We start from the raw sequence: 12,531 nt of genomic DNA, 5'->3' as shown, positions 1-12,531 counted from the left end.
GACACACATCCAGTTTGTCTACACATCGCTGTCACCTTCACATTGCCTTTGTCTCCTTGTCCTCACTGCCTCCAGGGTTCTGCTCTAACGAGATCTGGGTCATTGCTGGCCTTCAGGGGGACACTGCAGGAAACTTGCCTCTGACTTGGACCTCTGGAGAGATGTCTTCAATTGTCTCTGAGTGCCTGAGGTTCGTGGGTTCATCAGCAAAGCCCCCAGAGAGGTGATTGCAGTGCCTTGGGCTGGTGCTGTGCTGCTGAGCTGGGCCGGGCTCGTGGGACAGAGAGACCTTGTGGCAAGAGGGCCGTGGTGCAGAGAGACAGCTGTGCCCAGGAGCAGCTCCTCTGCACAGCGCAGCAGGGCTGGGGGCTCTGAACAAAGAGTACAAATAAAAACAAACAAGAAACAAATAAGTAAATAAATCTCCATGCGTCTGCTCTGTGATGAACTAGGAGCAAAACTGGGGAATTCCCATCAATACCAGGAGTGAAGTGAATCTAAGATTACCCCATGTTCCTACCACGTTGCTACCTAGAGCTGTAGTGCAGGACTGATGCTTCCACTGCCCACAGAAGAGCACTCTTCTCCCAGAGAGACTCGGAATCATCTGGAAGTCATTAAAGGGACCTTCAAAATAACTGCCTGCAAGTGGAAAGTCTGTTTGATGCTTTTAAATGAGAAAATTGAATTATCCTCCGGTAAGTCTGTTGTGTATTACATGTATTACTGTTTTTCTCTTTGTGCAGGACCACATCACAGAAATAACAGATGTCCAACAGAATCTCAGTCACTGAGTTCCTGCTGCTGGCATTCACAGACACGCGCGAGCTGCAGCTCCTGCACTTTGCGCTCTTCTGGACATCTACCTGGCTGCCCTCCTGGGTAACAGCCTCATCCTCATCACCGTAGCCCGCAACCACCGCCTCCACACCCCCATGTACTTTTTACTGCTCAACCTCGCCCTCCTCGACCTGGGCTGCATCTCCACGACTCTGCCCAAAGCCATGGCCAATGCCCTCTGGGACACCAGGGCCATCTCCTATCAAGGATGTGCTGCTCAGGTCTTTCTATTTGTCTTCTTTATCACAGCAGAGTATTCCCTTCTCACCGTCATGGCCTATGACCGCTACGTTGCCATCTGCAAGCCCCTGCACTACGGGAGCGTCCTGGGCAGCAGAGCTTGTGCCCAGATGGCAGCAGCTGCCTGGGGCAGTGGCTTTCTCAATGCTGTCCTGCACACGGCCAACACATTTTCCCTGCCCCTCTGCCAAGGCAATGCTGTGAACCAGTTCTTCTGTGAAATCCCCCACATCCTCAAGCTCTTCTGTTCAGATGTCTACCTCAGAGAAGTCTGGGCTCTTCTCTTTAGTGTTTCTTTATCATTTGGTTGTTTTGTTTTCATTGTGGTGTCCTATGTGCAGATCCTCAGGGCAGTGCTGAGGATGCCCTCTGAGCAGGGCCAGCACAAAACCTTTTCCACGTGCCTCCCTCACCTGGCCGTGGTCTCCCTGTTTGTCAGCACTATCATGTTTGCCTACCTGAAGCCCCCCTCCATTTCCTCTCCATCCCTGGACCTGGTCGTGTCATTTCTGTACTCGGTTGTGCCTCCAGCACTGAACCCCCTCATCTACAGCATGAGGAACCAGGAGTTCAAGTATGCAGTGAGGAAACTCTTTGGATACATGTTTCTTTGCAATCATTGTCTGTGAGTTCCCTGATTATTTCAGGAACTGTGAGGAAAAATTTTGTTAATATATTTCTCTATAAATATTTTCTACATATTATTTGTTCTGATTTAAATGATGTTATCCTTAACCTGCTACCTAATTATCTTATTTTTATTTTTTCATTTATAGTCATCTACTCAGTCATCATACCCAGTCATCTAATTACTGAAAGAAGCAGGTTCTGTAGAGAAACACAATTAAAAAATGTAAATAAAACAAGACATTAGAACTACACTGTTATCAGCTGCCATCTCTTGCCATACCCTCTGGAGCTGGGGTAGCAGCCCCAGCACACAGGAGGGGCTCAGGGCCAAGAGCCCAGCTGCTACATGGAGTTTGGGTTGGGACTGCTGCTTTCCTGGAGCCATGGCCATGGCCAGCAGCAGGACGTGGCCTTTTCACTGCTGCTCTCTTCTGGCTTCCAGTGTGTTCTCCTGTGCTCTTTTATTTGGACAAGCTTTCAGATCTCATGTACCTTGCTGACAGACCTGTTTTCTCTGCAGTGGCATCCTTGTGAGTGCAGGCAGCAGCAGGCACTGTGCAACCCTGGGTTACAGATGGCCTCCCTGCTAGCACCACAGTAACAGGAGGGTATTGCTCTGGGCAAACCCAGAAGCCTGGACACCTCTCCAAAGCTGCTGCCCGGAATAAAGCCAAGAGGTTGCTCCCTGCTTTTCTATTTTCTGGGGTTCTAGTGCTGGGTTCTTCACCTGGGGCTCAACAACCCCAAGCAGAGCTACAGTCTGGGAGACGAGTGGTTTGAGAACTGCCTGGCAGAGAAGGACCTGGGAGTTCTGGTTGATAGTCGGCTGTATATGGGCCAGCAGTGTGCTCAGGTGGCTAGAAGGCCAATGGCATCCTGGCTTGTGTAAGAAGCAGTGTGGCCAGCAGGTCCAGCGAAGTGATTGTCCCCCTGAACTCAGTTGAGGTACTGGGAGGAGAGTGACGTAACCACTTGAGAAGCTAAAGTCAGAAGGAAAATTTGAAGTGACTTGGAGTATTAATGGGCCCCACTGAGGGCTGTTACTAACAAAGCCTCCCCAGGGCCTTGTTAGGGCAGATAATTGGAGGCCATGTTTACAGACAGGCAAAGCACTGTGCTGAGAAAAATCTTGGTTGGTTTTAGTGAAGCAGAAGGGCCAAGGCCTGACCACGGCCACCGGGAGAGGAGACCCTGCACACCCGTGTCTGGATCAGGGCTCTTCCTGGGGTCTGTGGGATGTGGTGGGTAGTGTGATGCTATTAGAAGACCTTCATTTTGACACCTCCTCAGCCCTGCACATTGTTGCAAGGAAGCAATGCCAACAGTCAGCATGCCAAGCAGGTGCCTTCTGCTGGCCTAGCAGGGCCACTGCCAGATGTCAGCCCAAAAGTGCAGATCCCAGGAAGAAGGCAAGGCTGACCTGCCACCTCCAGACACAAGTGACCTCACAGTCCCTTTCTGTGACATGTTCCTGCTGCTGCCCTATCAAGCGCAGAGATAGAAGTGACCTCACAGTCACTGCCACAGTCACATTCTTCCTGCTGGGGCAGGAGATGCTGAGGCAGAGCCATGCTCATCACAGCATTCCCACCCTTCCCCTTCTTTTGGCCCACAAGCTGATCAGATCAGGGTGAGCAAGAGAGTAAAGGTAAGGGAAAGGGGCTATGGGCTGCGTTTTGGCTTCAAGAGATACTTTGAGGTCAGGCATAAGAGTAGTGGATTCCTGTCAGGGTGTGGAGTAGCATTTAGGTTTAGGGATTAATATCACTTGTTAAAATAAGGGAAAGGCTTTACATGACTGTTTTAAACCAGTGTTACAGCAGAATCTACATTGCCTGAACATTCTAACCTCACAGAAATCATTAATTTCTCCTGGCCAAACTCCTTTACCCTCCCTCAAATCTCAAATCTCTCCTGGCGAGGCTTCTCCTGACTTCCCCATATCAGTCATCTTCATAGAGGCAGCTTTCTGATGGCTTTCATGATCTGAGTATCTGTCTCATATCTGTTGGCTACTCCTTTCTTGAGACTGACATGGCACCTAAGTCAGGATGGAAAAGAACACAAAGGCTGTAGGTGAACCCTGCATAATGTGCCCAGCAGTTCTTGTACCACCCCAAAATTTTGTTTCCTGTCTCCAACTTTTAGATATGGAACGGCTTCTGTGCACCCAGGCTATCTTTTTTTAAACCATCATGCAGTTTACCCCAAGCATCTTGGAGGCAGTGGCCCCCTCTGTGTAGAAAACTGAAAGCAGTCCTAAAGGATGACTTCAGGCAAAAGCTGACACCTCTGACATGACAACCCCTATCCAAGACCTCTTCCTCTATAGGGCCTACCAGGTACTTAGAAAGAGCCGATCTCAGAAACTACATGCACAGCAAGTGCCTTCTGCTGCCCTAGCATGGACACTGGCAGATGTGAGCCTAAAGGCTCACATCACAGATCCCAGCCAGGAGTCAAGGGTGACCTGTCACCTACTTCAGAAAGAGCTCAACTCACAGGCCGTTTAACAGCCATTCGCTTCCTGCTGGACTTAGTGCTTCTGATACACCACTGAGCAAATAATACCACACCTACAAAACACCCCCTTTTTGGGCCCGGACCTGCCCAGGTAGAAATGATCTGGTTGTGATCCTCCAAGCTCATGGCACACCTGCTGGGCTCCCAGCCTCTCTGACACACAGGAGCCAGTCCCGTGCCCGTCCCGGGAGATGCTAGGGAAGGATGAACCTTGCAGGCAATGTTCTAGCACCATTCCATGTTGGCAGTCTGTCAGCTCCTTGTGCACAGTGAAGATCATGTTCATATCCAGAAGCCATGAGCCTGTAACTGGCTTAGAAGACAGGAGAAGTGGCCTCCAAGCCCCAGTGCCAGCCCCAGCCCCAGCCCCAGCCGGTGTTGCTGCTCTGCAAAGCGAGGGGTCTGTGGTGCCTGGGGCACAGGGGCACTCTGCAGGGCTGTGCTGGGCAGGCTGGGAGGCACACCCAGCTCAAGGGGTCACTGCCATTGCCCCAGGGCTGCAAGGAATCACTTGCCAGGCTCCTTTGCTGGGGCTGCTGCGTGCCCTGGGGCTGCAGAGCTCTCCTCTGCCTGCTCACACCAGACTGAGCACTTGAGCTCTGGTCAGTCCACCTTGGAGGAGATCCCCCCTTAGGAGGGAAGTGCTGCAGTGGAGGCCAGTTGTGCCACTGCCATGCCCACTGCCTGTCCCTGCCTGCAGTCCCAGCACAGCCCCACAGCAGCACTGGCACCAAGGAGCAGCCGGGCTCAGCAGGACAGGGCAGCAGTGGCAAGAGAGCAGCTCTGCATGCCCCAATCGCTGGTGCTCCCTGGCCGTGCTGCTGGGATGGGACTCTTTTCCTCTGCACCCCTGCACATGGGCACTGCCCCTGCAGAGCCAGGCCAGGTCTCAGAGGACAGAACCCAGTACCTATATTCAACAGGTACATCCATATCATTTTAATGGGTGTTCATTAGCTGAATTAATGTAATAAGAATATGCACAAACACAACCACAAAAAAAATCAAACAAAGAAAAAAAAACACCACACAAACAGGTATACTGGCTTTTCCTCCAATTATTGACATTGCAAGTCATGTGCAGAAGCAGATCAGACATTTCTTGCATCCAAGACACATCTAGTCATTAATTTCCACAAGGCATCCTTAAGCTACTGGCTCCTCATGCTACAGATGAGGACATGTTCTGCTGGAGGCACCACTGAGTACAGAACTGCCACCACCAGGTCCAGGGATGGGCAGGGGATGGAGGGGGCTTCAGGCAGGCAACTATGACAGGCCTGAGGAAGACGGACACCGTGGCCAGGTGAGGGGGGCATGTGGAAAATGCTTTGTGCCGTCCCTGCTATAGAGACGACAGGACTGTCACCTAGATACACAAGGTCTAATCCAAATACACTGCTCCTTTCTGTGGCAGCTGGGCTCTTGGCCCTGAGCCCCTCCTGGTTGCTGGGGCTGCTGCCCCAGCTCCAGAGGAGATGGGAAGAGAGGGATACTGAGACCAATGAGTTTCTGATGGTATCTTTATTGTCTTTATCTACCACGGAAGCCTGGTTCTCTATGTATGTTAGAAGATACGGTCACAGCAAACACAAAATGTAACATTTAGAATGGTAAGAATTACATTATTAAAAACAAAATAAATTATTTTTACAGTTCTAACAGAGAAAAATAATTTTTAAAATATTGTATCATTTTCCCAAATAACATTTTATTTATGTTAGGATTATTATTAATTAAAATGTTTTGATAGCACTAGTAATGATAAAAATGATATGATATAAGATGAATCAAAATTGCATCTTATCAGAAATACATCTTCTGAACACATCACTGATGATCAAGAAACATGTATTGAAGAAGTTTCCTCACTGCATCCTTCACCTCTTGGTTCCTCATGCTGTAGATGAGGGGGTTCACTATGGGAGGCAGCACCGAGTACAGAAGTGCGACCACCAGGTCCAAGGATGAAAAGGAAATGGAGGGGGGCTTCAGGTAGGCAAACATGCCAGTGCTGACAAACAGGGAGACCACGGCCAGGTGAGGGAGGCACGTGGAAAAGGCTTTGTGCTGGCCCTGCTCAGAGGGCATCCTCAGCACCACCCTGAAGATCTGCACATAGGACACCACAATGAAAACAAAACAACCAAATGTTAAAGAAACATTAAACACAAGTGGCCCAACTTCCCTGTGGTAGGCATCTGAGCAGGAGAGCTTGAGGATCTGAGGGATCTCACAGAAGAACTGGTCCACAGCATTGCCTTGGCAGAGGGGCAGGGAAAATGTAGTGGCCGTGTGCAGGACAGCATTGAGAAAGCCACTGCCCCAGGCAGCTGCTGCCATCTGGGCACAAGCTCTGCTGCCCAGGAGGCTCCCGTAGTGAAGGGGCTTGCAGATGGCAACGTAGCGGTTGTAGGCCATGACGGTGAGGAGATAATACTCTGAGACAAACAAGAAGAATAAAAAGAAGACTTGAGCGGCACATCCTTGGTAGGAGATGGCCCTGGTGTCCCAGAGGACATTGGCCATGGCTTTGGGGACAGTGGTGGAGATGCAGCCCACGTTGAGGAGGGCGAGGTTGAGCAGGAAGAAGTACATGGGGGTGTGGAGGAGGTGGTCGCAGGCTACGGCGCTGAGGATGAGGCCGTTGGCCAGGAGGGCAGCCAGGTAGATGCCCAGGAAGAGCGCGAAGTGCAGGAGCTGCAGCTCGCGCGTGTGTGCGAATGCCAGCAGCAGGAACTTGCTCACAGAGCTGATGTTGGGCATTTGCTGCCTTTCATCAAAGGTACTGCATAGAAGGAAAAATACAGACTGTTAGGGGAAATTTCCCCAAACAATGCTTTCTTTTCTCATTAAAGCCTTCACATTATCTTTCTTTCAAGGTGACCTTTCTGTCTCTCCGTGGTTGTAGCCCTGCTTTGTGCTTGCTGAATGTCCTGTACACAGCACACAGGCACACAGATCTACTGCAGTGGAAAATGTCGTTGCTATGGGCAAAAACCTCTGCCAGAAGTCACTTCCAGGAGGGCTGCTCTGTCCATCCCCTGCTGCCCAGCTGCTGGCTGCTTACAGCACTCAGCTGGAGGAAGGCTGCACTCAATGGTTGTGCTGAAAAATCACATCTCCTTGTCTGCAGATCCTGAAGAACAGCTCAGAAAAGCTGTGGTGCAGCCTGTAAGCAGAGAGAAGAGAAGGGATATTCTCAGGTTCGTCACTAAACTGTTTATGTCTCAGTTGAAAGCAGTAGAAGCTCAGTCACCAGTGCAAATCCAACCACTCGGTTAACACAGAGCCTGCCCCACAGTCAGAGCAGGAAGAGGCAGGCAGAGAGTGCAGGATGTGCCTTCTCTTTGCAGGCAGCCCCTGCCCTGCCCTTCCTCTGCCCAAGCCCCTGGGCTCCCAGGCAGGCTGAGTGCAGGGACCCTGCTCTGCACCACAGCCCTGGACACCCCTGCCTGCACCCCCGGCTTCTCCTTCCTCCATGACCAAAAGCTGCATTGCCCTCCAGCCCGAGACTTACCGGGTTCAGGGCTGGGAAGTGTTCTCCCCCAGTGAGCTCTGTGCATCCTGCCACTTCTGCCTGCCTTTAAGCACTCTGTCTCTGCGGTCAGAGCCCCCAGCCCTGCTGCGCTGTGCAGAGGAGCTGCTCCTGGGCACAGCTGTCTCTCTGCACCAGGGTCCTCTTGCCACGAGCTCTCTCTGTCCCACTAGCCCGGCCCAGCTCAGCAGCACAGCACCAGCCCAAGGCACTGCAATCAGCCCTCTGGGGGCTTTGCTGATGAGCCCACAAACCTCAGGCACTCAGAGACAATTGAAGACAGCTCTCCAGAAGTCCAAGTCAGAGGCAAGTTTCCTGCAGTGTCCCCCTGAGGGCCAGCACTGACACAGCCTCCCTTGGAGCTCGTTAGAACAGAACCCTGGAGGCAGTGAGGACAAGGAGACAAAGGCAATATGAAGGTGACACTGATGTGTGGAAAAACTGGATGTGTGTCACCAAGCATAAGGCCCATGTTCCCTAGGAAGGAGATCCTTTCTCTTCCCACATTGCTCAGGGCTCTTTGTGGGGCAGTAGGAGATGGGGAAGTGCATGGCCAAGTACAGGAGAATGGTACAACCTCTGCCTGGTTCAGGGGTGCATGCACAGAGATAATGAGGACCTTGTGCTCATTATCAAGATGTCTCTTCACAGGCCTCAGTGGTAGTGAGTTTCAGTCAGGCCTCAGTGTTGGGACTTTCCACCTTGGTAGAACCCTTGCTCCTCTCCTCACCAGGCTGTCCTAGGGACTCCCAGACCTTCACCTCTATACCAGCTAGTTGTAGGCACTTGTCCGTGCAGTGTCACACCGGGTCTGAGCTGAGCGTGATAACTCAGATCTTCTTGGTGGCCATGGTCCCCATAAGGCAGCTCTGTAGGAAGCTGGCCTGGTTCCTGGTGAGGAGGCACCACTGCTCGTATGGCATCCCTCGTGGTGCCCAGGCCCTCCTCCTGCTGGACACTGCTCACTCGGCAAGGTCCCAGTCTGCCCTGATGTGTGGGGTTTCTCTTCCCCTGGTACAGGACTGGGCTCTTCTCCATGTGAAAGTGAAGAGTTTTCTGAAGTCAAAATCCTGCAGTTTCTCAAGGTTGCGCCACAGTGATGCTCCATTCTATCAGCTGTTAAATGTCAGCAGGCAGACAGTTTAACGTTACTGTAATTGTGCTACCTCTGACCAGACAGCAGCAGCAGCAAGAGTTCCAGGGAAATTTGGATAATTCAGGAGTAACCAGCTAAATGGAATTGCAGCACAGCCACAGAAGATTAGGGGATGGAAGGCTGTCAGGTTCCACATTTGCTGTGCTTTCTTCTCATGCATGCTGTCAGTTTCTCTGGAGCTGTGTCCTGAATGTTATGGGACTGTGCAGGTCAAAGCCCAGCTGGAGCTCAATCCATCTCTTACTGTCAAAGACAATAAAAAAATAAAAGAAATAAAACTACTTTAAATGAAGGAGGATTAGGGAGAATCATAATGCTTTATTGGATTTTGGGGGGAAAACCTGTTGACAATGGATGAGGTAAAGGCTGAGACACTTAATGCCTTCTTTGCCTCAGTCTGTAGCAGCAAGACCAGTTGTTCCCCTGGACACTTCTTCCTCCTCGTGGCCGGTGCCATCCTTCCAATGTACTCTTCGTGGCATTTTTTTTCTCTCCTGCTCTTTCCTACTGTGAGGAATGTTTTAACAATTCATATCAACAGAGAGCAGTTCTGTCTGTCTCTGGGTCCTGCACTGGCAATTTAATTCTTCCACAAATATTTCTCCCAGTCTCCCCCTCATTATAGTCAATTTATCAAATCTTCAGAAAATATTCCTCAAATCTATGAACCTATTTGCTTTTGTTATTCCAAACTCTTATTTCTAACAGTTACAGCCTTTTTTGTTTTCTTTGTGGTTGATTTAGCACGGCTATAGATGTGACTGGAGTGTCCCTGTGAATGGTCTGTGAGGAATGTTTTAACTACTCATGAAGTGTCAATAAGAGAGTTATTTGTGTTTGTATGTTCTTTCTTTGAAGTCTCTGATGTCTGGGGGTTTCAGAACAACTGCCAACAACTAGTGACTGTTATGGCTTCTGAATGGGACACTGTGCAAGCCCTTGATATCTGGCCAGGTGGCCAGGAGATTAAGGAGAAGAATGAAAGAAGCTGAAGGATGGCTAGGAGACAAAACTTGCAGGGGACTCTGTGTAAGCTTTTGACATGCTGCCAAGGAGTACAAAGGGGAAGAACAAGAAAAAAAACCTGAGAGGAAGACTATGAGCCTTCAGCATGAAAGACCCCTAGAGACCCCCAGAGGAAACTGATGCGCATGCTCCAGTAGGAGGGACTGGATCCCGGAAGCTAATTATAATAATCTGGTTTTATTTAGAAGTAGTAATGAATATGTATTAGCCTAGGAGCATAAAAATCAGCTACTTGATGTAACTGGTGTGTCTCTAGGTGGAGCGGAGACTCCTGACGCAACCAGCTCTGTTTGCTTACCTCTATTCTTTTAATAAATTATAAACATTGATTCTAATCCTATTTTGGGACTGAGCAATTAATAACACTACTACCAAAGGAAGCTCCATCAGGGTCAAAACCACTCCTAAAATAGGCATCCCAACCCTGCAGGCTCCTTGCAGCCTGTCAGACAAGCAGACACAAGTCACCTCAGCAGCAGCTTCCAAGCCAGGGGCCTGCTGCTGGCCTTGCAGCTTCTTGGCTACACACAGCCAAGCCTTGTGCCTGCTGCTGCCCAGTCATGGACTCAAGCAGAAGGGACAGGACAACCCATATGGGGGTCTTCTTTCTGCCTGGGTCCTCCTGGGTCTGGAGGCAGAGGGGATCCCCCAGTCAGCATGCCAAGCAGGTGCCTTCTGCTGGCCTAGCAGGGCCACTGCCAGATGTCAGCCCAAAAGTGCAGATCCCAGGGAGAAGTCAAGGCTGACCTGCCACCTCCAGACACAAGTGACCTCACAGTCCCTTTCCGTGACACGTTCCTGCAGCTGCCCTATCAAGTGCAGAGACAGAAGTGACCTCACAGTCCCTGCCACAGTCACATTGCGCCTGCAGGGGCAGGAGATCCTGAGGCAGAGCTGACCTCTCTGTTGTCCTCTACGGTCTGGGACTTACCTTTCTGGTTTAGAGAGTAAACAAATTTTTATTTGGAAGGTTTGCTGTTCTGTTTGTGGTGTCAGGTCTCTGGTCAGGGTATGGGCAAGCATTATGGCTTAGGGTTTTGTTTAGGCTTGTGAAGAATCTAGGGATAAATAGAGCATTTTAATATTAGTGTTAAGGGCAGGGATTAGGGTGTGCAAGAGAGGAAATGTAAGAAAAAGGGGCTCTGCGCTGAGTTTTTCTTCAGGTGATATTTTGAGTTCTGCTTTCCAATAGTGGATTCCTGTCAGATGTTGCACTAAGGTTTAGGTTGAGGGATTATTGTTATTGTTTACAGGCCTTACAAGACTGAAGACAGTGTTAGAGCAGCATCAACATTGCATGAACCCTCTTACCTCTACAAAGGGAAGCTTCCAAGCTCCTCTTCACTTCCTCTTCCCTCACCCCAAATCTGACATCTCTCCTGGCCAGGCTACTCCTGACCTCCTCACATAAGCCATCTAACTGGGATCAGCTTTCTGATGGCTGTCATTGTATCAGAGTACCTGTCTCTCCTCTGTTGGTTACTCTATTCTATGGTATTAGACTGCTCTAGACTCCAGACTCTGTTGGCTATTCTAGTCTGTTACTGTGAAAGCCTCCCATGGAAATTGTTTGGGCAGATAATTGGAAGCCATGATTATAGACAAGAAAAGGCACTGTGCTGAGAAATCTTGGTTTGTTTTGGTGAATCAGAAGGTGAAGGCCTGACCCCAGCCACTGGAGGGGAGATCCTGCACCCCCAGCACCCCTATGTCTCACTCTTCCTGGGGTCTGTGGGGCAGGGGGTGATGCCCATGATATCATGTGAACGACAATGGTATGACACCTTCCAGCATTTGCGAAGCGTTGAAAGGAGAATTCATAGTCCCAATGCCATGAGTAAAACACATCTTCTCATAAGCCATGGCCGAGGGGACAAAGATGTCAGTGCTGCTGCAGCCTTCCATTCTCTTCAGAGCCCTCTGCCTTCTCCTCTGCATGCTTTCCTGTGCTGTCCCACACTTCCCTGAAGGCTGCAGACAACCCCTTATCTTCCCCACCTTGCTCTCACTCTGGTATTCCCATGATTTCACTGCTGCATCTCTATTCTCGCCAGCTGTTCCTTCAAACACAAGGGCATGGGCTGATCCAAACTCCCTCTGGGTGACGTCTCTACCCACTGCACAAGTGCCAGTGACTCACCTCCAAGTCAAGAATTTCTTCTGACTATCAAATCTAAATCTACCCTCTTGAAGTTTAAAACCATTTCCCTTGCCCTATGATAGAGTCATAGAAATCATAAAAACACAAATTTGGAAAGGACCTCCAAGATCATTTAGTCCAACTGTCCTATCACTAATACTACCCACTAAGCTACTAAGCCATATCTCCTAGCACCTTGTCCTGGTGCTCCTTGAACACTGTGATAGTCAGTGAGTCCACCACCTCCCTGAGCAGACCATTCCAGTTCCCGACTACTCTTTGAGAGAAAAGTTTTTTGTGATATCTAATCTAAACATCACCAAGCACGACTTGTGGCCTTTTCCTCAAGTCCTATCATTAGTTATCTGAGAGAAGAGGCTGACCCCCCACCTCATCACAACCTCTCTTCAGGAAGTTGTAGAGTGCAATGAGGTCTCC

At 50.0% G+C, this 12,531-nt stretch overlaps 1 protein-coding gene across 1 annotated transcript; it reads right to left on the bottom strand.

Annotated features, from left to right (window-relative positions):
- Positions 1 to 6,063: 6,063 nt before the first annotated feature.
- Positions 6,064 to 6,654, bottom strand: LOC140001213 (olfactory receptor 14C36-like). Its single transcript, XM_072032384.1, has one exon. It carries the CDS (start codon positions 6,652 to 6,654, stop codon positions 6,064 to 6,066), a length of 591 nt encoding a protein of 196 aa, XP_071888485.1.
- Between the last annotated feature and the right edge of the window lie 5,877 nt (positions 6,655 to 12,531).

Source organism: Anas platyrhynchos, chromosome 39, assembly GCF_047663525.1.
Source record: "Anas platyrhynchos isolate ZD024472 breed Pekin duck chromosome 39, IASCAAS_PekinDuck_T2T, whole genome shotgun sequence".
NCBI classification, from domain to species: domain Eukaryota; kingdom Metazoa; phylum Chordata; class Aves; order Anseriformes; family Anatidae; genus Anas; species Anas platyrhynchos.
This window is presented reverse-complemented; position numbering and strand designations above follow the sequence as displayed.

Coding starts and splice junctions, on each gene's coding strand:
- LOC140001213 (XM_072032384.1), bottom strand. CDS start 6,654: ATGGCCTACAACCGCTACGTTGCCATCTGCAAGCCCCTTCACTACGGG.